The sequence below is a fragment of the Drosophila grimshawi genome, unplaced genomic scaffold, assembly GCF_018153295.1.
Source record: "Drosophila grimshawi isolate 15287-2541.00 unplaced genomic scaffold, ASM1815329v1 contig_44, whole genome shotgun sequence".
Taxonomy (NCBI): domain Eukaryota; kingdom Metazoa; phylum Arthropoda; class Insecta; order Diptera; family Drosophilidae; genus Drosophila; species Drosophila grimshawi.
In genome coordinates, this window is record NW_025063240.1 from 693,434 (window position 1) to 721,010 (window position 27,577).

The window sequence follows — 27,577 nt, forward strand, 5'->3', positions numbered from 1 at the left end:
AATGTAGTCGCAGTCGTTGAAAAAAAATGTTTCCCGTCAAAATAAAAATGCATGCAACAAAAAGATATTTTTGAAGGTTTTACAAGCTAAGCGAATAAGCGAGAAAATACACTTAGCCCGTCTAAAGGCAGTCTAGGGCACTCTAGAGAGTACATCTAATTTATGAGCTAATTTAAATATTTGCATATACTGTCTCATATTTTACAATTCCAAATGAGCTCAACTTGTTCCAGTTCTGTTTACTTTTTAATGCATCTTTCATATTAAATGCATAACTAATGAGTGTTTTGTCTTATACAGTCTCCGCCACGCGGTGCTACCATACCATATCGACCAAAGCCGCAAGTAACTGGGCCAGTCATCTTGGCCAATGGACAGGCCTTTACCATACAGGGCAACTATGCGGTGCCCACACAAGAGGTACGTGTACAGTGTGTGCAAATTGTATATGTATGTCTAGTCTAAGTCTAAGCATAAGCAGTGTGTGTTATAAAACGTCAATTGAAAGATCATGTATAACGCCGCATTTATACATATATCTAGTTACTGTCGGATCTTTCTCTCAATTTCTATCTCTTCTTTTTTAACCCATCCCCAAAACATCGTTCTGCAATTACATTATCATTTATTTTACCTTATTTTGTTTACCATTTACATAAGCTAAATAACACTTGGTTGTTTATACTATATGATTTTGCCTATAATAATAATAATTTTATTATTTATTTTGGTTTACTACCTCTATGCGCGTCTAGCTACATCCTGTTTGCCTCTACTTCTTATAACAAGTTTATTGATCATTTAACTTCTTGAGTTTTATGTCACTTCTCTATCTGCCTATCTGCCTATCTGTGTGTATAAATGCCTAAATAAAATATGAGTCTTTAGTTTTGTGTATCCACTCTAATTAAAATTATATCCACTGCTCGTTTAGAATTATCCAGTTATGATTTGCACCTCGCTCTTTCTCTGTATCTCTCCCTCTCTCTCTCTCTCTCTCTCTCTCTCTCTCTCTATCTATCTCTCTCTATCTATCTCTATCTCTCCTCTTTCTCTATCTATGTAATCCACAACCACAATTATCAAACCCTCTTTGAACCTTGACAATTGTCTAGAGCCGAACCGACTTGTGACCCCTTTTTGAAGTTTTGAAATGCCCCAAAGAGCCGCCTTCAGTTAGGTTCAGTTTGCCTATTGTGCATTGGGCCTAGCTGTTGCAGCTTCTTCTCCACTTACCACCAAGTCTTTTACCGTTTCTTTGCGCTCATACTTCATATATATCTTGTACCGTTGAACCAACCCAGCCCGTTTTCAAATGTCCAAAAGGTGGCCCAACCCCAAAAGCAAACAACTAATGTTAATCATTTACAGAAAAGCAACTAATTGATTGATCAAATACAAATATATATTTACAATATTTTAAAATAAAATTCTTACATATTTTTTTGTTTTGTGTTTTTTTTTATAGTTTCTTTCGTACTCTTTTCTCTCAGGTTAAGAGCTTGTCATACAAGAGTGAGTGCTCTCTCTCTCCCTCTGACTCTGACTCTCTCTCAGTCTGGCTTTCGTCCAGTGCGTCGTGTCTGTTTTTGGGGGCGGTCGCACTTTTGGGATCGTTTGCATTAGGGTTCTACATTGCGCGGCTGCTCACCGAATAATAAAGCGAGTCGAGTGAGTTTGTGCGGGGGCTTTGCTACTCTGTCACTCCACATAAAAGGGCCTTCTCTCATCTCTCTGTTTTAATCGAACCGAGGGCTCGCGTGCAGCGTGTGGAGAAGTATGTTTAACTACAACACTAGCTCTATAATATAATCCAAAAATAATTTATACCTCTCATGAACAACACACAACAAACAACCAAACAACCGACTTAAACTCCTTTTGAGTGCCACCAAAAATATCCACAAACAGAAACTAATTGTACTCGATATTAAATATTAAATATTAAAAACAGCCCTCGATTAAACAAAAAACAACAGCAACAAACAGCAACAACTCTGCCATTGATCTATCCAACGTTTATTGGTACATATACTTAATACTCTTCATTTTGTGTAGTATATACTTGCAATAGACTTTGAAATGTTTTGTTCATTTGCCAAACAACAAATCCATCAACAACAACGACAACAGCAACAACAGCAGCAGCAACATCAACAACAAAAATCAACAGAAATTCAGATACTTTAGATAAGTCATACCTGCCTACATATGTATATATACAGATGTGTATGTATGTATGTATGTGTAATCGTATATTACCCACCATTTACCATATAACAACAGCAATAACAACAAGAACAACAGCAACAACAATAACAATAACAATAACAGAAACAACAACAATAATGCAATTAGCAACTGCAACAACATACTGTTCAAAATATCGTCCTGCCCGAGCCCTCACATCTACTCTACTCTGTCCGTTTATAATCGTATATAAATACATAGACAATCTGCACAAGAATATCAAAATATATACTACAATAACAACAAATAGTCCTTTAAGCCCCTGCCAGCCATTTCGCTCCAAACAAAAGTTTTGAAAACTATACCAAAAGTTTATGTTGTCACATCAAATTCAATTAATGTCCGCAAACAAAAACCATAATTCAAAATAGTTATAACATCAATTGCGCTCTTCTTCCCAATGAGAACAAAACAAGCTCTTCTCTCTCTCTCTCTCTCTTTCTTCCTTTCTCTCTCTCTCACACATCAGTCCCTGGTTATTGTCGGTGTTGGTTTAAAGCATAATGCGGCGTGCAGTGTATAATGAATAAACCCCAATCACTTGTCGCTATATCCACCAGTTGTCAGTTGTCAATTAGGTACACTTTGTGTGCAATTGGCTACATTTCCACCAAAATATCCTAATTGATGGGGATTGCGGATAACTGCTATTTGAAGATTTACAAGACTGCGTACAATTTGGGTACCGTTTGATAACTATGTCTCTGTATCTGTGGCTATGCGCTAGTCTTGTTGACCTTCTCTCCAAAGTATTTTTGTAGTCTGTAACCTTGGTTTGTGTACCCATCGTTCCCATCCACAAGTGCATTGGTACCCATTATCCAAGACCTCAATCTTTTGCCCTTTCCGTAGTCAGTTCGTTCTCTTAGTTGTTATTACCACATATCATTTATCAAAATCCAGCCTCGTCAGTCAGCCTCGTTTATTACACAAAAACTCTGCACACTTTGTTTTTTTTTCTCTATCTCTCTCTCGCTTCCTGCAAAAGCTTTTTCGACGTCCCGATCGATCGATAACTATATGCAAGCTTCCAATCGAATAATACTATAGCGAAATGTATATTTAATAAGCTTACTATTTCAATTATATACAAATTATCTAGCTCAAAATTTATTTTTGGTAAATCATTTTTGTTCTTCTACTTTTTTCTTCTTTGGAAACTTTTGCAAAACAACAATCAATCAAAATAAAAAAAAAAAAAACAATTAAATTCCCATAATCACAAAACAATCAAAAATTAATACCAAACCTTACAAACAACAATAAAAAATAAAAATAAAAACGAAAAAAAAATCTATTAGACTTGTCCAGTATTTCCACTGGCCTTGGCTACCGGTGGTCTACATGCTGGTATTTCAGGCTTAGCGGATCCTTTGTTAAAGGGGGCACATTTACAAGGAGCGGTACCAGCACACCACCATCACCTACAGCAAATGCCCGATGTGAGTTTTAATTGATCCACAAAAAAAAAAAAAAACAAAAAGAAAATTTAAACACAAAAATAATAAATACCAATCAAAAATCATCAGAAACACAAAAAACAAAAAAAGAAATCCTCCACAAGTCGAGCCTAAGACCCGAGACAGCATTTGATTCTTTTTGGCATGTGTTGCTGTATTTGAACGCAACCCTGTAGCTCTAGCCGTATGAATCCATTGACCGACGCCACTCCAACCCCCACTCCACCCCGCCACTGTTTGCTCCACCCCCCGTACCCCAAGCTAGTTGTATTTGTGCATTGCTGTTTGTTGTTACTCGTACTCGTATCGCAATATCCCCCAGCCAGCCACCCGTAGTCGTTTCTCCTGTCGTTGTTACCACCCCCACCCCATCCAATATATCTGTCTGTGTTTTGTAGTTTGTGTTCTTGCAGTAGTTACCTTTACTACCTCTGGCATTTCTTTTACGATCCCCACGTTGCAACTGTGGTCGGGCCACATTTCAATAACATTAACGTCACCTTGTTCCCCAAGCAACTGCTGGACCACAAAGTTGTTGCCATTTTTGTTCTGTGTGTTTGTGTGTGTTTGTCTTGTTATTGTTTCTCTTTATTTTTCTTCTGTTAAGCCACAGACCAAAAATCCGGCATCTCTGTGGAAAACCAGAAAACTGGAAAAACCCATCAAAAGCATTTTTATGTCGCGAAGTTGCAGCATATAATTTGTGAATTGTTTCAACTTGCTGTTGTGTGTATACCCCAAGATATGTTTATTTAATATGCCCAAAACACGACTTTCTATGACGAGTTTGTGTTTGTTGAACATTCGTCGTGCCCCACCAACCCCATCCTCCCCAATTGTTATTGAGTTGCAAGTTTCATTTCCATTTGCCAGCGAACTGCATAGAGAAAGACATATATGTTTTCATACGCAAAGCAGAGCGCATGTTTATTTATTTATCAACTGGATAAATATTTGATTTCAAGTTCTACAAAAAATCAAAAAACAAAACAAACAAAATAGAAAACTCTCACACACAGATGCTCTACACGCACACATTCAAATTTAATATTATATTTTTGTCCCTCATCTCATATATATATGTGTGTGTGTATATATATATATATATATGTGTGTATATATGTGTGTGTGTGTGCAACACTCGTTCAAAAGTTATTTGCAAATATTTCATTCGATTTGATTAATTAATAAAGTATATGACCGGGTTTCCAACGATTTTATACTTCTCCCTCCTCTTTCCCCCTTTCCCCATGTTTTGATAGCTTTTGCATAATGCATATACATGTGCACATACATATATATATATACATATACATATATGTATGTGACTGTGATGTATATATGCGTGTGTGTATTTTGCTGTAGGTGTTGTGGGTGAAAAACTTTCAATCGCTATGAATATGCAAGTCCTTGAATCGGACAAAAAACTCTTTTTGGGTTAGAGACAGGGACAGGATTCTTTGCATATATTGGTGACTGATTTAAATATAACTTGAATGAGAATGAGAGCAGCATAGCAAAATGTAAAAATATCAATTTGCGTACATATTTAACAATCACATTTGCAAGAATGACGGCTTTAAAGCAGACTAAATGTTGACAATTACACATGAATCAGTTTAAGCCAAGACAAATTAGTTGCCCACCGGTTGAAGCCAACAATTTGAATTACACACTGCCTACCACTTGATAGACCCTTTCTCTTTGATTACCAAGATAGTGTTAGATGAGGAGTTAATTGTCGAACGGATTTCCCAATATACCAAATATGTACTCACATTTACATCATGTTCATAATTCCCTGAAACGCCAAAAGAGATCCCTTAAAGCTTTAACTCTTCATTATAATTGTAATTTTATTCTCAATGTATAGTTGCTAAATGAATGAAATATTCCTTACACAGATATATGTATACAACTTTATGTTAATCTAAAAGTAATTTCAAAGTAGACTCGTAGACAGAAGGACACAAACGGCAAAACAACAATCAATTGTTGTCTCAATTGCCAATACAAACACCAGCATAAATACCACAAAATACACTTGTTCACTTTCATGAGTCAATTCTATACACACACACACACACACACACACACACACACACACACACACACACACTAACACACAAACGCATTTTGTATTCATGTATTTTTCTAACCTGTACAAAATGTGAATAAATTTGTTTGTCTGTTATTCAAGCAAAATTATTTTTGTTTTCGCTTCGCTTCTTGTATTTTCTATTTTTTATGTACTAATTTTAAGGCTTTGTGTTTGTTATGTTTGCCATTTGAGAGTTGATTGTTGGTTTCATTTCTATTTTTAATTCGATCCTTCTGCGTTATATTCTTTCTTGAAAACTGTACGCGCGTTGTGTTGTAATATCCCATCCTATCCGAAAATAAAATGATTATAATATATATGTCTACTTGTACTTATATGTATTCCAAATCCAAACCAGACTTGACAGACTCTAATGACTGAATGACTAATATGTGCCCATGTACTACTTACCTTCTCTCGAGAACATAATCACAATAACAACAACTAAATATACATTATCAATATAAATAAATTGTTAATCTCAATGTTGCTCAATGTTTCAACAGGTTTCTAAGAATCCATTGGCCAGTTTGGCCGCCTTGGGCCTTGCCGGCATGACGCCAGCCAGCACTGGTGGCATAAATCACACAGGTAAGTCCCTCAACTCTCTCTCTCTCACTCTCTCTGTGTGTGTTTGTGGGGGATTATGCAGAGAAATCTATATATGCATGTACTAAAAATCGATGTTTTGACCTGGGCCCATTTACAGCTCTGGCTGCCTTGGCAGGGTCACAGCTGCGTACGGCCAATGCGAATCGGGCACAGCAGCAGCAGCACGAGATGACAGTATCGAATGATTTGATTGGCTGCATCATTGGCAAGGGCGGCACCAAAATAGCGGAAATACGTCAGATCTCCGGCGCCATGATACGCATCTCCAACTGCGAGGAGCGCGAGGGCGGCAACACTGATCGCACCATCACCATCAGTGGCAATCCGGATTCGGTGGCATTGGCCCAATACTTAATCAACATGAGGTGAGTCGCCAAACACTATCTATATTTATCTGAGTGTGTGTGTGCATGTGTGTACGTGTGTGTGTGTGTATGTGCGTGTATATGTGTTGTCTAACAAATTTTGTCGAATTGATTTGCAAATTGACAAAGTAAGAAAGAAGGTCTAAGGAGGTCGTCGGTCGTTGGTCGTCGGTCGTATCGGTCTCTCAGTACATTTAAGCACTCGTTTATCGTTATTTGAGTCTGGGCCCAGCGCGTTCAAAAGAAAAACTTAAAAGTTGATACTTGATACTTGATACTTGGAACTTGTAATTTTAAGCTTAAGATCAAGCTCTTGTCTAGTGTATAAGTCGCTAGCCCGCATTTAGCAATGAAATGCTTTTTTCATATGTAGTTCTGAAACGTACTGAAATGTAAAGCACTTTTTCATGCATATAGAGACAACTTAGCACCAGCAAACTCTTAACTCTAGCATTATACATCTATAATTAATTCTATATATAAATATATAAACCTAGCTTCTAGTCTACTACTACCTATGCTTGTATATGTCCAAATATACAAAAGTCTCAGCTCAGCAGGCATTTTGGAGGAGGAGGAGCAGGAGCAAAATGGACAGCACCAACTAAAACTACGTCACGCGTCGCACTCTCGCACACACGAGCAAAAAATACGCAACTGGAACTGAAACTGAAACTGAAACAATTGGTACTTCACAAGAAACTGCAGTTCAACTTGTCATCAATAAAAAAAATACAAAAAAAAAATCAACAAAAAATAAATTCCAAATAAAAACTATGCTCCTCTCTCCCCAACCCGCAACAAAACTAAACTTAACCAAATATCCCAACAACAACAAAAGTTCAATCCCTAGAAACTTTTCAAAACTGTTTCGGTCAAGTCCAACAACTAGAAAATCAATAAGATTTCTACTCCTACCATCCAAAAAATAAAAAAAAAAAATCAAATTTTGAACGACGCTCCCACCAATAAACAACAAACCAAACATTGCGCCCAAAAGTTCTCTCCAGAACTTTGCTATCTATCCGTTTACTCCGTACCGTTCCTCCACACAAACACCTCCTTAACCTTTTTTGCATAACAAAACACTAAAGCAATTCAAAAAGAAATGACCAACTCAATTCCACAAAATCACAAAACCAAAAAAAAAAAAAAAAAATACAAACAAATGTTTAAAAAAAAAATACCTAAGAGCAAAAAAAAAAAGAAAAGAAAAAAATCAATATCCCATAAGTTCCTTTCTCTTTCTTTCTGTCTCTATCTATCTCTCTGTGTACCTCATCCACAGCGTTGAACTGCAGAAGGCCAATCTTCAGGATCAGGCAGCTCAAAATGGCACTGCAGCCATATCAACTGTTGGTGGTGTTGCCGGTGGTGCCACAACAGCAGCAGTGGCAGCAGCGGCAGCTGCTGCTGCTGGTGGCAGTGGTGTGAATGGCAGCAGCTGTTTGACGGTGTCGCTCACTGGCAACTGCAGCACCAGCAGCAACAACAGCAGCAGCTCGGCCAGCAGCAATGGCAGCAGCAGCGCCACCAACTATGCCACCAATGGCGGCAGCCAGAGCAACAGCAGCAGCAGCAACCACAACGGCAACAGCAGCAGCAATGGCTCCTCCACTCTGGCCATCAATTCGACAGGAGCTGGAGCTGCTGCTTTGGGCGGCAGCCCATTGGCTTCGGCCCTACAACTGTTGACCAAACCAGGCGCGATCACCGCCCTATCCAATCTGAGCGCACTGGACTTGCTCAGCCTCACGTCGTTGGGCAACAATGGGAACAGCACACCCGGCGGACCGCCAGTGCAGACAACGGGCGTGAATCGTGCCAAGGGCCACTATGCAACATCGCGTTTCCGGCAACATCAGACCGAGACTGGTGGCGAATCGGAGAAGGCGCGCAACAAGTTTAACCCGTACTAGGGGCACGCCACATATCTGCAGAACAGACGGCGCAAAAGTATACCCAAGAAAAAAAAGAGATCATCATTTGCTTATAGTCGAGTTAGAAGTAGCTTTTTCTAGTTGTTAACAAGTTTATACCGTTGCGACAGCTTTAGAGTTTACGATTCTTCAAGAATAATGCTCTATTCACAAAAAAAAAAAAAAAAAAAACAGAAAAAAAAAGTTTAAAAAAAATAAGTTCTTAAGTGTAAAATTTGTAAAAGTATTTGAAATTTGAAGACAATTTTTACACAAACAAGTTGAAAGCCCAGTTGCTGCTAATTGCAACAGACAACAGTATCCAAATTAGTTTATAGCTGAGATAATATTGCTTATGTTTTTAAATGCAGCAATGTCTATGATTTTGGAAAAAGAAAGTAAATAAAAAAAAGATAACTATGGCAGACTGTCCAAGACGAGATCCATTATAAACGTACGTAGATACATATACCGAATTGAATTGGATCAGACTTGAAGCACTTGAATAATATTGAGTATCGAATATAGCAAGAAAAGAGAAAAAAGGGGAAAAAAGAGAAATCAAACATGGAATTTGCCCAAGTATTGTAATCAAACTTTGACCAAGTGAAACGCAGCATAAGGACCCTTCTCCTAGTAGATGTTGTAGATTTTTGCCCTTATCCCTTTTTAAAGTTACATTAACACACACAACTATCGTACATTATAGAATTTGCCAAATTTTAGCGCATCCTTGGAAAGAGAGAGTGAACGTAGCAAGTATAGTTTGTGAATTGCTTACTATCGAATACCGATATACCATGTAGCTGTATACTAAATACGTGTATACAAAAATAATTTAATTAAGCACCCCCCCCCTCCCCCACACATTCACTGTAACATATTATAACATCATCTAACCCCTTACCTTACCTTACTAGTAATCGATCATATTTCCTCTAATTAGCGAATAAGCACTAAATGTATTTTACGCTCTATCCTCTAAGTATAAAGGCCTCCCCTCAGCCATGTGTCGAGTAAACAACAAAAAAAAAAAAACAAAAAAACAAAAAAAATACTTCTTAAAGAAGTTGAAAGGAAATTAAGATACAAAAGGAAATTCCAATGCATTGTGCTCAAAAGAATTTGGCACAACGACTTTTATGGACCAATTCGCTCTAATTGACACAATCCACGCAAATGAGCGTACAAAAGAAAACAAAAAATAAAAAGATACAAAAAAAAAAGTGAAAAAAAAAGAATTAAATAAGGAACCAGAAATAAACATTAATAAAAAGCCAACTGAAGGCAAAGAGAGAAAGAGAAACTTACATAACTAAATAGTGTGTAGAACATAACATGTTTGTACGCGAATGTGGAGATGTACGATATGTTGTTAAGCAAGGAGCAAAATCGTTATTATGTATTCGACTTGAAGTCATGAATTGTTTTTAAATCATAATTGGATTAGTTGTACCCTATTAATTTACTATTTTCTAAATTATTGTATTGTATTTATTATTAACGATTGTACATTTGTTATTATTTTGTATTGTATAACCAAGCGAAACAAATAAAACCAAACTATTTTTGAATTGGTAAAAAAAAAACATTGTTGAAAAAGAAAAGTATTTGGAAATTGAAATTTCTCTCCTCTTTACACAATACATACGGCTAAGAATTTGTATTATTTCTTAAGGCAAATGACACACATTGTAATAGTTTTAGTTAGTTAAGCTAAGCGGGCTTACGATTTTATAACCAAATCATATACATACATACATACATACATGCGTACATACGAACATACATACATACATATACTTACAATACATACTCGTATATGCTAAATTTATACAACGTAGATTGAGACAAGCATAACTCTAAAGAATTCTTGTAATGAATGTATGTACTACTTATTACTTTACATTAATAGACACACTGAGAACAATTACCAATTGTAAAAGAATCGCTTTTTACCTTTAGTCGCGATTCTTAGCTGCGCCTACAAGCAGATCAACAAACAAGCAAACATATTTATATGCAATCAAACAAAATTATAATGAAAACTGCGTTTGTAATAAAGTGAAGAAATACCACAAAAATAAAACGATACTAAAACAACATTTTATTCTAGCTTATAGCCCATTATCGTTTGATTTAAATGTATACATCTGAGAAAAAAAAAATCGAGGAAATTTTTTTTTTTTTTTATAAACTTGAAAACACATTCAGTATTTAAGATTTAAAAGGATCTAGGCTACCCAAGACCTGTCGTAGAACTAAAACACAGCCAGGGCAAAAAATATAACTCAATTTGCATTAATAAAATTCACATTGCCAATTTGTCGTTAAACTTGAATCAGAACTGAACTAAATCGTGTTTTTCGTATTTCAACTTTGCAGAATATCAATGGAGACCGCTGGACTGCCCATACCTGGTTATCATTATATCGCACCAAGTGCAATTGTTAAAACGCCCATACACTAAGTGCAACTACAACAAAGAACAAAGTAAAAAACGAACAGCAAACTGCAAACAACAAACAACAGCAACAAACAGCAAAAGCAAAAGCAACAACAGCAACAGCAACAACATCAACATGAACAAATCGAATGCAGCGAGGGACTGGAGCCGATAAACTGTATCAACTGACAACAGATAGCAGATAACAGATAGTATGATCGATTGATCGTCAAATGTTAAGTTATAAGCAATAAGTGAGGAGTAAAGAGTAAAGAGTAAAGAAAAGCATAAACACAGAAAGCAAACAAATCATATGACAAGGTCAAATCACAAGAAGATGAGCATAAGGCATATGTAGACGTCATATACACAACGTTCACACACAGACATGTAAGAATACATACACGTTATATTTATTCATTGATTCTTATTAATTATGATATTTTTTATTAAGTTTAAAAGGAAAAACAAAAACGAAAACAAAAACAAAAAACCAGAGAAAATAAATGAACTTTATGTTAAAACCGTTTTCGGGTGCGCTACTTCAATGTATGCGCTCCCTCACCGTAAGAACAGAACAGCAATTAATTGTAAGCTTAGTCAAAATGAAGACAAATGCAACAAAGCAGAAAACAAAACAAGCAAAAAACTAAAAACAATAATATTAACCAACAATACAGCAAAGTAAATGAAAATTTCGAAATGCAGTTAAATTTTAAGCCAAGCAATTGTGCATGCGCATAACCAAAAAAACAAAAAAATAAAAAACAAAAAAAAACAAAACAAAACAAATAAATAAAATAAAGTACATCAAGTTAAGGCATTAAAAAACAAACAAACACAAAATTAACAACGGCATATAAATAAATAATATTAAACCAAGCCAAGCCAGGCCAGACAGCAAGCAAAGCAAAGAGACAGAGACAAACAGTTTAATTAAACAAAGATACGAACAGTTAATTTCCACTTTGTTAGGCGACGAAAATGTTGTGTTTGTTGTTTATGTTTAAATTTATATTTATATGCATACAAACAAACAAACAAACAAAACAAACAAAACATACATATAAATATGGCGGTACACAAACATATATATTAATTGATATAATAATTTTTAATTTTATTATTTTTATTATTGTAATTGTTATCGAAATTGTATTTGTGATTTTTGAATATGTTTAGACTGAAGGACAAAATTAATTCTGTTTATTGATTAAACTACATAATAACTATGATCTAATTAAATTAAATTAAATACGACTTGATTTTTAAATTTTCGAAATTAGTTATAATTTGTTAAACGAGAACAAAAACAAAAACAAGAACAAAAACAAGAACAACAACTGATCGTAACATTTGAAGCCAAATTTATTTTTGTTAGATAAACTTTTTGCAATGTTTTTGGTTTTTAGCAAAAATGTTAAGCTAAGTGACAAAATTCAAATTACAATAATAATATTTAAGCACATTTGCGGCGTTAAAAAAGACTTTCTATTGCGTGGAAAATGAGAAAAATGGATTTAATTTTATTTAATATTGCAATAATGCTTAAATTAAAGTATAATTTTATTTTCTTAGCTGTTAAATTTATACGCAAAACAACAAAACATCAAAAATAAAAAGATTTTCAATGTTAAACTTACAAACTTAAATTAATTTTATTTTAAATTTAGTTTTAGGCTGGGCAGCAAGAAGCAAAAAAATAACTGTGGCTTGTTAAAAAAAATAAGTAAATTAAATATAAAGCCACAATAGTAACAACATGTAGTTACACACTAACACTAACAAACTGTAGTTACAAAGCACACACACACACACAACACACGAAACACACACACACAGATACAACTGTAGGAGCAGAATACAAATAAAGACAAATTTTAATATGTGTTAGGTTAGGCTCCAGCCGAGATATCAATCCGTAAGATAGTTAAGGAATTTGTTGCTAATACTTTGTGTGCAGGCAGCTCAGCTCGCATACAGTCGGCAATATGTGTCAAATTTTGATTATACAAATTAATTATACAATAAGAGACATTTACAAAAGAAATTACCCAAACATATCCACAACAAAAATAAACCAATTTAAATGCAACCCTATTATTGTAATCATCAGCAAGTTAAAGTACTCAAAACTACAAAACATATAATGGTAAACATATCCCAAAAATGCATATATTATTTAATTGAAATATACAATTATATATTTATTTACAACAGTTCTGGTAGAACAAATGTTGACAAAGGGTCGGTGGACATTGGAAGATTTTCAAAACTGTAGTAGTCTTAGTTGCCACCAAATAAAAGATTCACATTTGTTATTTTCCTTTATTTACTGTCTTGCATAATGATAATAATAAGAATAATAATAATAATAATAAAAACACTTATGAAGCAAAACTTGATTACAGGAAATTGTTAATAGTATAAAAAATCAATTATAATAATGATAAATGCATTACTGTTAACTTAGACACACTCTCTAATAATAATTGAATAAAAATTAACGCTAAAATGAAAAAAAAAAACAGAAACAAGAACAAAAACAAAAACAAAAAAATGAGGATCAAGCAAAATGTGCAACACAGGCAGCAAAATATCAAGCGAAACTATTTCGTGATTTTAGTGACAAATATTTCGCTGATGACAATTTGAAGCAATCATTTTTGAAACCAGAAGGGATGAAAACAAACAAAGAATGAACGTTAAATGGAAGTAAATCCGTATATCTATATATAAACAAATTATATATATATATATATATATATATATATATATATATATCTATATATAAATATACATATATTAAATAAATTATTATGTACACTTGTATTTAATTGTATTTGAAATATTTAGTAAATTTTTTGCGCAAGTTACAACCAACTAAATAATAAAAAAAACCAAAACAACAAAAAAAAAAGAAAAAGGAAGAAAATAATGAAAAGAACGCACGTTGACGGGTTGACAGCGGATAGTGTTGGGACTATTTGTAACATAAATAAAACCAAAAGGGATAAATTAATTATGTGCATGTGTATGTATAAAGAAACTACATTTAAAATAGCTCAAAAGAAAAAACAAAAACCACAAAAACAATTTCAATTGAATTTTTACTAAATATTGTGTATTTGTATGTAAATTATTAAAACAATTTGTTGAAAACTTGTAAATTTGCAAAGGAAAAATACGTGTAAGAAAAGCAATTTTAATGGTGCCTTAAAAACCAAACCAAGCAAATTTCTTCTTGCCCCACATACTTACACACAAAAACACTACCAACAATAACACAGCGTTGTGTAAACGATATGGCATGTGAGTTTTTCTACCTTTCCACCGCGTTTCTCTCAACATTTCCTCTCAATTTTCCCTGCTTCTTTGCCTTGCCGCATTGCGTGCTACACCACAGCCCGCAATGTGTGTGTGTGTATAAATATTTAGTTAAATATACAATCTTGTGTATGTGTGTGAACATGCATTAGCCTCTTTCCATAAGGAACTTATCCCTTTTAGCGACATTTGACCCACGATTGCTCTAAGCTATTCGAGTTTCAACAACCAAAATAACAACAACAACATCCAGTGTGTAGAGTTGCCCGTTATAGTACTTGAAAATAATAAAGAAAATTTAAATGCGAAAAAAAAATATATATAAAAAAATAAATGAAAAACCAAAAAACCAAAAAAAAAAAATATTTACATGGTAAATTTATTTTAATAAACGTAGCTGCAAATAGTATTTGAACAAAAATAAAACACCGAAACCCGAAACATTAACCGGAAATATAAACAATTAGTCAGCAATATAACAATATAAAATATACACACACAATTATAAACACAAACACACATAAATGTTTCTCTCAGTGTAATTACAAATCAACTTGAATGTATTTGCTCACAATTTTACAATACATGTCGGAAAAAAACGTAAACAAACAATTCTGCACAATATGTGGAAAAACAAAAGCATTTAAGGCACTTGACATAAGGAACGATGAATGGCTATAAAATTATTGTTAAAAGACAATGTAGGACAAAACATATTTATATACATATACATAAAAGAAGACGGAATGAAAAAAAAACAAAAACCAATATAATTATTAAGGTATTTTAGATATTCTTATTTAATATCCAGAAGAAAAAAAAACATGAAAAGTGAGAAAAATATACGAGGAGAATTTTTAATTTAGAAGTCATATTAAACGGAAACGTGTTAGGAACCACAGCGGTAAATTCGGGTTGAAGTATGAAATATGCAAAACTTATTAACTAAATATTGGTGTTAGAAAGTGTTAAACAGAACTTTAACTGAAAAATCATGTCATTTGCCATAGAGCAGGCAAAACAGAAATATACTCAATTCCACTAGCTGAAACTGGCACCTAAACATATTATTATTTGCAAATATAGAAAATTTATATAGGAATAGGTAGAAAGCGAGTGGAGAGAGGATAGTGATAAATTGTAGCCAGCTCTCAGCTTAAGCGCGTCTATTTTCATTTACTAAATAGATTGAATTCAATTTTCAAAACTTTAATGTGCTTCAGTTATTTAAGCGATTTCCTAGTGTTGAAATGAGGGGTTTAAGGGTTTCACATTCAGTGTGAAACAAGAGTAGAAAAATTAATTGTTTTTGAAGGTTGTCTGATTTGCAAGATTAATCGTATGTTTGTGTGCAATTTTCAGCTGGTCTCATTGGGACTTAAGCTAGGTCTACGAACGATGACATAGAAAAGCGGATTTGTTAATGCTACTATATATGGTGAATTGGAATGCCCAATGCTCGATTCCCATATAGTTCAGTGATTTTCAAAGCCTTGTGCGCAGACAGTGTAAGCAAAACATAATACAAACGGTATAACTATATACATACATACATACATACATATACATATACATATACATACAATACATAACTTATTCGTATACCATTTTGTTGCGGCATTATCTCGAATGGTTCAATACCAGCAAAAAGAAAAACTAACTACGTGTATTCCAATTCATCAAAGCAATTGAAAAGGGAAAATAGAAGGCATGCGTATTGCCAGTAAATACATATTCGAAACAGCTAAGGTTTCTCAGAAATTAGAATGACAAAAACAACATATAACCAATAAATGATATACAGCAAACAATTAACTACATACATAAATACATATTTACACCGATACATGCATACATACATACATACACAGATACATACATGCATATATGAAAGGAAAACAGAATACATCGGATGCACGCTCTCTAACATGATCAGTAGACACACAATATCTGTAGAGATTGTTTACGGGCTGGCAGAATTGGAATTGTAATTGCCGAATGAAAATGAAATTAGCACATTGCATACATATATATATATATATACAAATATATGAAACATACAAACTGTTTTCAATCAAATTAACACTCGACATATTAGGTGTTTTTGTATATGTGTAAAAACTATTTAAACAAAATGAAAAGCAACTCTAGCTAATAATTGAAAGAAACAAAGTCTTAAGAGCAATCACTATTAAGACAATTGCATTTCCGATGTAACAAATTTGAAGTACTCGTAAAGTAGCAAATTAGTTGTTAAGTGTCTCTATCTCTGTTTTATTTGAAGGTAAAATAAAAGAATGAAATGCAGCGTAAAATTGATAAAACTGGAACAATTGGGATCAACTTATATTTAAAATATAAGATTAAATTATAATAACAAAAAAAATACACAAGCGTTATTAAATCAGCCCCAGAGTTGTTGGTAGTTGCTACCCAACTAAGTATATGAAAAGTATTGCATAATTGTGCCAAAAGCGAACAGCAGCTCAACAGAAATCAACTAAAACAAAAGACATGCAACCAACAACTGGCCAAATGTTCGACACAACAATTTTAGTTCAAGCAACATCCAAAATAACAACAAGAACAACAACAACAACAACAACACAAAGTGAATTTGCTTTTTTGGGGGAACAACACATAGGAATTATACGAATTTCAACAATACGCAAATTTATGTGAATTCATTTGTAAGCCAATAACATTGACAGCTATTTAAAGTTCATATTGCGCAAAATGAGCTTATTTAAAACATAAAAAGAAAATAAAAATAAAAGTACCACAACCAAACAAACCAAAAAAGAAAACAATACTTACTATTTGTAAAAACCTATCAGAGAAGCTGCAAATAATGCTGGCTTTAATTTACAACAATATTCAAGTGGCTGTATTTTCAGTTTAAACTATGTATATATATTTCATATACAGATATTTCAAAATGCGTGCCAAATCGAAAGCTAATACACTTATTACATATTTTATTTGGAATGTTGATTGCCCCAAATTTATTTGAACGATTTTATTGAAGATGCAAATTCAAATTCGAATATTCTCGCTATATACAAAGTATTTCAAAATGAATAAGGCTCTTTGGACAAAATCGTTGCATACTTTTGAGAAAATTTATTTATACGTGTTGTATACATATAATATATATACATATGTATGTATTCTTTCATATCTTCATCGATTATGATATGTCGTTCATTGAATTTGAAAAGCATTCTTAATATTTATACCACAAATATTTTGAACCAAAAAAAAACCAAAAAAAAATACTTAAAAGTCGTATAATATAGAAAAGGCAACTTAATGCGCATTAAATAACAAGAAAATATTTGAAAGATGTATTTACAAGTTGTAGAAATCTGCAAGGCAATCATAAAACTAGAGCTTCAATAAATGAAATGAACAGTGTCATATAACAAATTGGACACAACTTTAAATATTTGTATGAATGGCTAAACAAATAAATAGTTAAAAATGCCTAAGAATGTTTTTGGAAAATATATATTTAAGCCAGAGAATATTTGCGTTATTAATGAGTAATAAATGACAAAACTAAAAGATAGTGCCAATTTGTAGTGCAAATTTTTGTTTGCCGAATTGTTTCACGGTCTTGTAATTATTTGTTAAAATCGTATTTAAAGTACACACAAAACAGTTGGTTTCAGAACCACCAATTTTTGGAAATTTTCAAACCGATAAAAACGATAATAGTGGATAAAGTCAAATACTTAGCACACAGCACCGCTTCGTTTTTGATGTGTATAGCAACTAAACGACGAATAATCAATTCAATCGGAGAGCTGAACCAAACCACAAAAAGTAGTTAATGAGCTCTAGAGCTCCATAATATTTTTCTGTTCGTTGCACAGCCCACACAGCCCACAAAATGAAATTGTAAATCTATAGATGATACTTTTTTGTATATGGCAACAAAAGAAAAATAGAAATGACAACATCAGATCCATGATTAAAATGAAAATAAAATGTATTTGAAAGCAGCACTGAACAACTTTTAGATTACAATAAACAATAATAATAATAATAATAAGTAAAATGGTAAATTGAAAAATAAGAAGGGCGTTAAAATGAAGAATAAAACTATAATGAAATTAAAACTTGTTTATTTGTGTACAACAATAATATTTAAAATACTTCTTAAATGTGTACTATCACTCTATACAAAAAAGGTAAAAAAAAAACAAAATACATAAAAATTACATTGCATAGATACAAAAGCAAAAAACACACACAACACACACTCGAACAAGATCGAGCCGATCTTTGGGGCTGTGCTGGCTGCGAGGCACAAAATGTTGAAAATCACTTGATATTTTTACAATCCGAAGAGTAATTTATAGAGTTGGGAATTAATTGAATTGCTTTGAAAACTCAGCCTAGCGAGTTTACAAAATGATCATTGAAATTCGGAAAGAATATGGTTTTTCTCATGCCCAGCTAGAGTCCCAAATGGAGAGGCTGTTAAGGACACAGAAGCATACAAGAATACTTACACATATATAAGCTACCGAAACACAACATAATCACAACAAAGTTTAAACAAATACAACCATTAAACTACATACAATAAGCAACGGTAAAAAGCGGTATTAATTCATCATTGCAAACATAATGGCGAAATGTACAACAAAAATGGTAAAAAGTTGAAAAACAAAAAGGAAACAAAAAAAAAAAAACGAAAAAACAATACAAAAAGCAAACATTATTTACAATATATTTACAATTCTATAAAAATTATATTTAAAAATATTTACATATATATACTATATATGGACAAAACCAAATCATGATGTGTTTGTACTTATGCACGAGTTTTTGCAAAACAACAGACACAAACATGCCATGCAACACATAAACATTAACAAAATCCATATACAGACAGACATCGTACATATGTTCAACAAAAGTTATACACATACTTACATATACAAATACATGTGCAATAAAAAAAATGAAAAGAAATGGAGATACACACAAAGTTAAGTGCATTATAATTGAATTTATAGATTTAAAAAACAAACAAAACAAAATACGAAAAGAAAAAAAAAGAAAATGGAATAAAAATGATCAAGCTATTAAGTGAGTTATTTAAACGGACTACTGTAACGATTAATGCCAGTGCATATGTATTTATTCACTACTCATATATACATCATATATACAAGACATACCTATACATACAGCAACATATAATTTCGTTGAAATCAATCATGTATCAAATTTAAGTCAGTTACTCACCATACCATCATCACATCAATATTATTACCATCATTATCATCATCATCATCATCATCATCAAACAAACACACGAACATGTATTGCAAATTTAGCCAAGTCAAGAATGAATTTAAAAGACAAAGAAACCAAATACAATGCTAAATGTATTGCGTTCTCGAACTAAATGTGTTTTGTGTCAAATTTTTACTTCAAATACCAAAATACCAAAAAAGAAAAGAAAAGAAGAAAACAAAAGTGAATAGCAAACTAAAACTCAAAATCATAAGAACATTGGAATATTTGATGATACTTTCTATATGTATTGGGTGTGAAGTAAATTGAAATGTACCACAAATAGGGAAAGAAATATGAAAATGATAATGAAAACAAAACCAAAAGTAAAACAGAATTTAACACAATTTTTGAATTCATTAAATAAAGGTATGTGTTTAGATATATTCAAACAAAATAAAAACCAACGTCTTATTTATTTATATGGTCTAACGAAAGTAAGTACATCATTCTTGGAAGGGGAATGAAAAATGGGTAAGCAAATTGAAATATCAGTTTGTTTTTGTCGAACAAAATTGGTAGCTGATTGATCTTATGCTCTTTTACTACTGTAGTCTAGACCGTTTTTGAGAGAAAGATAAGATATTATAGTAAACTTTTGAGATCACCAATATTGTGCCGAGTTTTCCTCAGTTGGCAGCTGATTCTTTAGAAGTGAATATACAAACACTGTGATTGGTAGTAGGAAGAGTTTGTTACAAAAGAGCTTCGAATGATTGAATGATGTGAATGGGGGTTAGTTGATCTAAGTGCATTTTTTGAACTCTTCTAGGCATAAAAATGCATTTAAATTAATTGAATTTACTTGTTGTTTAAATCAGAGTTGAGCAATGCGTGGAGTAGTGGCTTTAAAGTAGCTGGTTGAACGCATCAAATACTTGAATCGCTGTTTGGCACCGTATTTGGGAGTGCAGCTGCTGCTTGTGAGGGGTGGGAGGAGGCCGAGCTTGTTATCGGTACTAATGTGCGATTTGGATGTTAATATAATAGATATAAAGAACCCGTTTTCAACTGGTTTCGAATACTTATTGAAGTCTTTGTTTCAATTCTAAACTGTGTTTTGAAGTCATTCACCTCCAGCTCGCAATTGATCATTCATGAACGGTTCCATTCAGATCGACTGAAGCTCCAAATCAGGCAAAAGGGGCTCAATTGCCGCCTAATGTGATTGAAACACAAAAAATTAAAACAGTCCTAAATTAATGACAAGTGAAAAATATTCGCCAACAGAATGATATGCTTTTTTATTCCATTTCATTTAACTTCTTGGCTTTAAAGGTTACATCAATTATTTGGTCAATGTTTATCAAAGGACATTTTTTACTTGAGGGATTGCAACTCAACCAAAATCGGTAAAGTTTGCACACTTAAGAACCACAATTCAAAAATTATTTGTAATTACTAAAACTGTTCATCATATACATACATATCTACAACAAAAAAGGGATAAGTTTAGTTGTTCATATCATTTTCCGTTAGCCGTTTACTTTCGCTTGAGTAATGCAAATGATTCATTCTCCTTTGCTTTCAACTCCCACAAACCAGAAATTGTTCAAAAAAGCTGAGCTTAAGTGCTTGTCAGAACTATTCACTTGTCTGTTATTCCTATCCTATTATTTATAAAATGCATACAGTCAATAACTGAAATGAGAGTTACAGTACTGAGGTGGAGACTGAGCAAAAATCATGGGACTTAAAACTTTCTTTTGTATTTACAAGTTGCTTCAAATGCGTTTGCTAAACTCTTTCAGCTGAACACTCTATTCGTGTTCGGCAGTTATTGAGCGCTTTAAGATAATAGTTGACTCCTAGGAATTAGAATTGTTTTAAAATGAAAATCATCAGTAGACAACATGATACATGTACCATGTAAAGCCCAACCAGTCAATTATTTGCCGGGAAAAATTAAAGTTATTAATCTGTCGCCTGTAAATTTCAAATCTTAAAAGGTGATTACAAGAATATAATAAACATGACAAGTTGTTAATTAACAAAACACTTTACATAAGCTGGTATACTCGTTGTTAATTAGCAAAACGCTTTACATATACTAGATAACTCAGAAATTGCAGTGCTAAGTCAATAAAAACAAAAAACAAATTTAGATAAATATACATTGAAATTAGCGTACTGTTAAAAACGGAAATAAGTTACGAGCTTGTCAACTCAACCATTCATAAAATTGTCCGAAAATAAAAAATAATTTAATAATAATTCTCATCAAATAAACAGATTTGTGTGTTGTTGTTTTTATTCAAAATCGGATCAAAGTTTAAACATCAAGTTGTCTGACTTTTACGATTCATTTCTAGCGAGCTGTACATATACAAAGAAATATATATAGTTCTCATTCATAAAAAATCGTACAAAGAGCGTGACGAAGCAAACTAAATGAGACAGGTCGAGAGTTAATATGTGTATTGTATGCATTTATAAATATATACTAAATACGATTTGCATTTTCGATTTCAGCCTGAGATAGTCGACTAGTAATAGTGAGAGTTCGACAAGTTGAAAACGATGAACGTAATTCTTAGAAATGCCTGTCGATCGCGTACAGATCGCTAGTTCTTACCTCATTACTTGGAATTACTCCTGACATACATAAAACAATCGAAGGCAATTAAAATACAACTTGTATGTGTATTCAGAGCTAATCGCGTCACATTAGAACACAGATTCGAATCCGGTTTTTTTATTGTAACAGCTTTTACAGTTGTCTCTGTGTAATATCCGCAAATTGTTCAAGGTTGAAGTATTTACTCTGGGATTTTAGTAACATATGCTGATATTGTCGTTGGTCATGATCGTGAAATATGTGTATATTTGCAAATACTTCCATACACATTTCTGATATTTTTGGAATGCTGCCAACTAATTTTTTATTTACAATTTAAATATTGAGCTAGGCAAAAAGGGAAAAGTAAATGACTTTGGAAACATCACGCATACAGCACGTGAACACGTAGAATTGTCTCAACTAAATTATTGATCATTAATTGCAATAATAAATAATAATGTATATTTTGGATTTTAATAGTTTTTTGCTTCATCCAATAAACAATTACACATAATTCCACTTTTAATATCTATACTTTTTGCTTACATTTTAAATCAATTTGTTTTATAATTGCTGTTGTTAACATTATGCTTTTGTGAAAACTTTGAAAAGATAATTAAATATCGCTATTTATTTATTTCCACACAACCAACACACTGTGCAACACAAGTCAACTAAAAAACAAGCCAATTTACAAATCAGAAAACCTAATGATTTTCGCAACAGAGCACAGATTTTAAATGATTTTCGCAGCGGACAAGTTTTTAAATATAAATTTTACATGCAAAGCAAGTTTGTTCAAAAGTATAATTTTTGTGTTACTCTGCCCGATTGATACGAATATATGTCACATTATATAATTCTCTAGTGTTATCAAAACATTCGCAAATACTTTCACGAGCAAATTTGAGCGGCAATTATTAAGCAATAGAAAGTCGAAACATTGATTATTTTAGGCATTATGCAATGGTAACCAGGGGCGCAGCCAGATCTTCGCTAAGGGGGTGGGGGCTGAATAGCATTTTTTATTATAGTTTTTTTTTTTTTTTTTTTAATTTAAGACACATTTTAATATCATCTTTTTTTTTGGCATTCTTATTTCGATGAGCAACCGTATGCGTCTATCTAACATTGCGATGGAGGGGCTCCCACCCTCCCTGTTTCCGCCCTCGATCGTAATCAAAACTGTGTAGGCTCAACTGTGGGCACAGCTGTAAAACTGAGCAATCTTATCACTGCGAAGAGCACACTCAGAGTGTACGAGTGTATGTCGAGTTAAGTTCGACAGGACAGGGTCTAATGAGAGACCACTTTGCCGTTGACCGGAGTCCGTCTCGGAGAGGGACCGGAGAGCGAATGAATGAATGCCGTGGAATTGTTGTGATTGCAGTTGTGGTTGTGGTTGGTGTTGATCGTCGCTGGCAGTGTGTCTCGTGTATTCGTGCCGTTAACTACGTCGTAAAAGTTCTGCGCGTTTAAAAATAAAACTTGGCAATTATAAGCGAAAACATATAAATAAACTTTAGTTAATGTCGGAAATTGTATGTTAATTAAGAACAAAGTTAGCTAAACATATGACGGCCATCGATGAAGCACCACCACCATCGGCCGCAGTCCAGGCATCGGCACCAAGTCAAATGGCTGTGGCAACCAATTCAAATGCCGATCCCGAGGATATTACACTGGACGCCATACTGAAGCACATTGGACAGTTTGGTCGCTTTCAGATGATCATCTTTCTGCTGATCTGTTTGCCAATGATGTTTCATGCGATGTTCTCCGTGACATACGTTTTCACGGCTGCCACTGTGATGCACAGGTGAACTTTGCTTGAAGTTAGTCAGTTAGTCAGCAGCCAGTGACAAGTGAACTCTTCTTCAACTCCAACAGATGTAACATTACAGAGTGCGATAGTCCCAGTAGTCGATACGACGAGCCCTGGACGGAATTTAGCATTCCCAAGAATGGCAAGGAGATGGACAAATGCAACCGCTATGAAAACAATAAGCTCCCAAACTGGGATCAATCTCAACAGATTTGCTTAGCTGACAACTACAATAAGGACAATATCAATCGATGCTCCGACAATGAGTTCGTGTTCCGCGATAAGGAAGTAACCATTTCCAATGACGTGAGTATCAAAGCTCAAATTGCGATTAACCACGTCAGCCAGACGATGTTTGGGGCCTCGAGACTTATCAGCCAATGAACACCAGACTCTGACAAGCATGGACTTTGATAATAAGTCATCAGATTTCTGCACATTACACTGGACCAAGCGAGAGTTCAGGAGCGCACTGAGGTGTTCGCTGGCGAACTCTTCTAGTCACGTGCCACAAATCCGATTATCAATTTCCCATCTGTATCAATAGGGCATAAATTCAACCAGACATGCGATTTTCATGCTTGTCAATTATTTATAATCATTGATTAGACAAGTGCCAACAATCGGGGCCTTTAACCAAGTAATAGTTAAGATAATAATAGGATAGACTGCTACAAATAGTGCTCAGCTCCAACAAGTGAGTGACTGATTGCCTGAGTAAGTTGCCAATAACGCCTTTTCGGATTTATCTATATAGATTTTTATTCTTCTTTAATATGGCGCCTTTCAATTAATTATCGGTCACCGATTGCTTGTAGGGTACACTGTAAACAATAATTGATTGCTTTTCTTACTCAGTGGAGGTGTTTGTTAAGTAAAAATACTTACATTTTTATGGATTAATATCAACGTTGTTGAAATTAAGTATTTGAAAAGTATTAAATTGATTCAACGAGATAAGGAAGTCAAATTTATAAGCTGCCACAGAATTAAGCTATCGAAGAAAAATTATCTTATTTGATTTAACTTTATTTTAACTCATTTTTAAAATCACAAAGCGTCACTTAATTTTTGCGGTCTTATTAAAAGTGATTAATTTTAACGATAAAGATAAAGACAAATGGAACGAAATGAAATGACTGATAACAACAACTGAAACAACAATCTCAATGGATCTTTTAGCGTACTTTAAGCCAATTGGGCACTAAGAAAGCAACCCACCGAAATAGTATAACAATTCCGTAATTTCATTGTTTATTATTGTATTCAGTTTGTTTATGTTTACCATACGTAGCGTTTGATAAGCTGCACATTCAAATTTCAAATTTTTATCACTTGACTTATTGGGGTGTGGACGTAAGACATAAATGTGCCACAAGTGAGTGTTGTAGGCTCGTCTCGACTGAGTCTGGCCTGCCTCAATCATACATTCATTTCATTCATTTTCAGGGGCAAAAGAAATTGCGGCATTCACACATTCATATGCACAATTTTTAGATTAGATATGCAAATCAGAGCAAATCGTATAGTAAGAAGACGGGCAGTCGAGCAGACGAGCTGACGACTCAAGTGAATAATGAGCTGTGAAATAATTGTGTTGTTGCAATCAAGCACTGCGGAAACTTTTCCATTATTTACTATTCGCATTGTTGGGGGGCATATCAAATAAATAGTGATTAAGTATGCCTTTTGGAATCTTATTATGCCCGTAGTTTGGAATTTTCTGCGAAGATGAATGGAAATTATCACTTGTCGGTACCATAAACAATCTGGGACAATTCTTTGGCATACCGCTGGGAGGCATTGTGGCAGATCGGTAAGAGAATCGGATTCTATGCAAAACTTTTCCCATAATAATTCTAATTGTTCTTTCCATTGGTTTGCAGTTATGGTCGCAGTTTTTCGATTGCCTTGGCCGGCATTTTGGGCGGCTTGCTGGGCATTGTGCGCTCCTATTCACCCAGCTATGTTTGGTTCCTGATCTTTGAGTTCCTCGACAACGTGACCAGCGGCACGCTGTACTCCACCTGTTTTGTCATTGGCATTGAGCTCGTGGGTCCGAAGCGACGAGTGCTCGCCTGCAGCGTGATAACAATCTTCTATGCCATCGGCGAAGTGGCTCTGGCCATGTTTGCCAAGGCCTTCGAGGACTGGCGCCATGTGCTGAGGATTACCTACGGGCCGGCGATGATTCTGCTGGCCTATTTCTGGATTCTGCCCGAGAGCGTGCGTTGGCTGCTCAGCGTTGGCAAGGAGGAGCGAGCCAAGGCGATTCTGCGCAGGGCGGCCAGGGTGAATCAGCGCAGGCTGTCGGAGAGTGTACTGGACAAGCTGGTGATTGCCAATCGGAATAAGCTGGAGCAATCCGAAGAGGGTAAATTTCCCATTCGCGAGGCGTTCACCAACTTCAAATGGCGCATCGCCAACTGCTCCTTCTGCTGGATTGTCCATGTGCTCGTGTACTATGGACTCAGTTTGAATGTGGTGCTGCTGGATGGCGATAAGTACAACAATTTTGCCTATATTGCACTCGTCGAGATTCCGGGCTTCTTTTTGCCTCTGCTGATCATGGATCGGTTTGGCAGACGCTACTCGCTGTGTGGCCTGATGCTGTTCAGTGGTCTGTGCTGCATTGGCACCATTTTTGCGGGGGGCGATCAGCAGGTGCTGCAACTGGTTCTGTTCCTGGTGGGCAAGCTGACCATCACGGCCAGTTTCCAAGTGCTCTATTTCTTTGCATCCGAAATCTTTCCCACCAACCTTAGAAACAGCCTGCTTAGCTTCTGTTCCATGATGGGCAGATTTGGTTCAATGCTGGCGCCGCAGACGCCGTTCTTGGTGAGTCCTTGCTAAATTTCCTTCCTTGCAAATTTAAAGATTAACATAATTTTCTCGATTTAGGCCAAGTATTATCCCAGTGCGCCCGCCATTCTGTTTGCCTGTGGTGCCATCCTTAGCGGCTGTCTAACGCTCTACTTCCCCGAGACCACCAATCTTGTACTGCCAACCACGGTGAAGGAAGCGGACGCCATTGGGGTCAAGAAGAAACCTCCAAAGGATCTGGAGCTCAACCTTCCCGCTAAGTAGCATCTAAATAATCAGTAAGCAACATTAACTCAACAATTAAAGCACACGACAGTTCAAAGACACAACTTGGCATCATTTATTATTATACACAGGGGCATACACAGAGTGGGGAAGGAGAGTTAATTAGTCTACATTTTCTTGTCAATTTCCCAAGAACATTGCATTTGTTATTTTTTGATTAGAATTTTAGAAAAGTGATTTAGCTTAAAATGCGTGACAATATTACAATCCGACCCCCCTTTACGAAAAACTGTGCACGCCCTTGATTATACATACATATAGGTATATAATGTATTTTTAGATATATAC

General features: G+C 34.4%; 2 protein-coding genes across 10 annotated transcripts in view; both read left to right on the forward strand.

The window, feature by feature from the left end:
- Positions 1-11,936, forward strand: part of LOC6558379 (poly(rC)-binding protein 3) — a 66,019-nt gene extending 54,083 nt beyond the window's left edge. For 2 of the 9 annotated variants that reach the window (XM_032743455.2, XM_032743456.2), the window contains exons 8-12: positions 301-420; positions 3,552-3,692; positions 6,318-6,402; positions 6,521-6,788; positions 11,093-11,936. In XM_032743455.2, coding sequence (XP_032599346.1) covers positions 301-420; positions 3,552-3,692; positions 6,318-6,402; positions 6,521-6,788; positions 11,093-11,177 — 699 coding nt within the window. In that variant the 3' untranslated portion in view covers positions 11,178-11,936. Of the gene's footprint in view, positions 1-300; positions 421-3,551; positions 3,693-6,317; positions 6,403-6,520; positions 6,789-8,076; positions 8,910-11,092 lie in introns of those variants that run through there. The other 7 variants (XM_032743451.2, XM_043215696.1, XM_032743452.2 and 4 more) reach the window with 7 other exon arrangements.
- An 11,818-nt stretch (positions 11,937-23,754) lies between these two features.
- Positions 23,755-27,330, forward strand: LOC6558651 (organic cation transporter protein). Its single transcript, XM_001985531.3, has 5 exons — positions 23,755-24,175; positions 24,247-24,487; positions 25,894-25,997; positions 26,068-27,019; positions 27,083-27,330. The coding sequence occupies exons 1-5, from the start codon at positions 23,931-23,933 to the stop codon at positions 27,266-27,268; spliced, it is 1,728 nt and encodes a 575-aa protein (XP_001985567.1). The 5' UTR covers positions 23,755-23,930; the 3' UTR covers positions 27,269-27,330.
- The last annotated feature ends 247 nt before the right edge of the window (positions 27,331-27,577 follow it).

What these genes read in the sequence shown, in the direction of transcription:
- LOC6558651 (XM_001985531.3), top strand. Translation starts at nt 23,931, where the DNA reads ATGACGGCCATCGATGAAGCACCACCACCATCGGCCGCAGTCCAGGCA. An exon ending in AAGTAACCATTTCCAATGAC is followed by an intron (nt 24,488 to 25,893) that starts GTGAGTATCAAA and finishes TTATGCCCGTAG; the next exon opens with TTTGGAATTTTCTGCGAAGA. An exon ending in CGCCGCAGACGCCGTTCTTG is followed by an intron (nt 27,020 to 27,082) that starts GTGAGTCCTTGC and finishes TTCTCGATTTAG; the next exon opens with GCCAAGTATTATCCCAGTGC.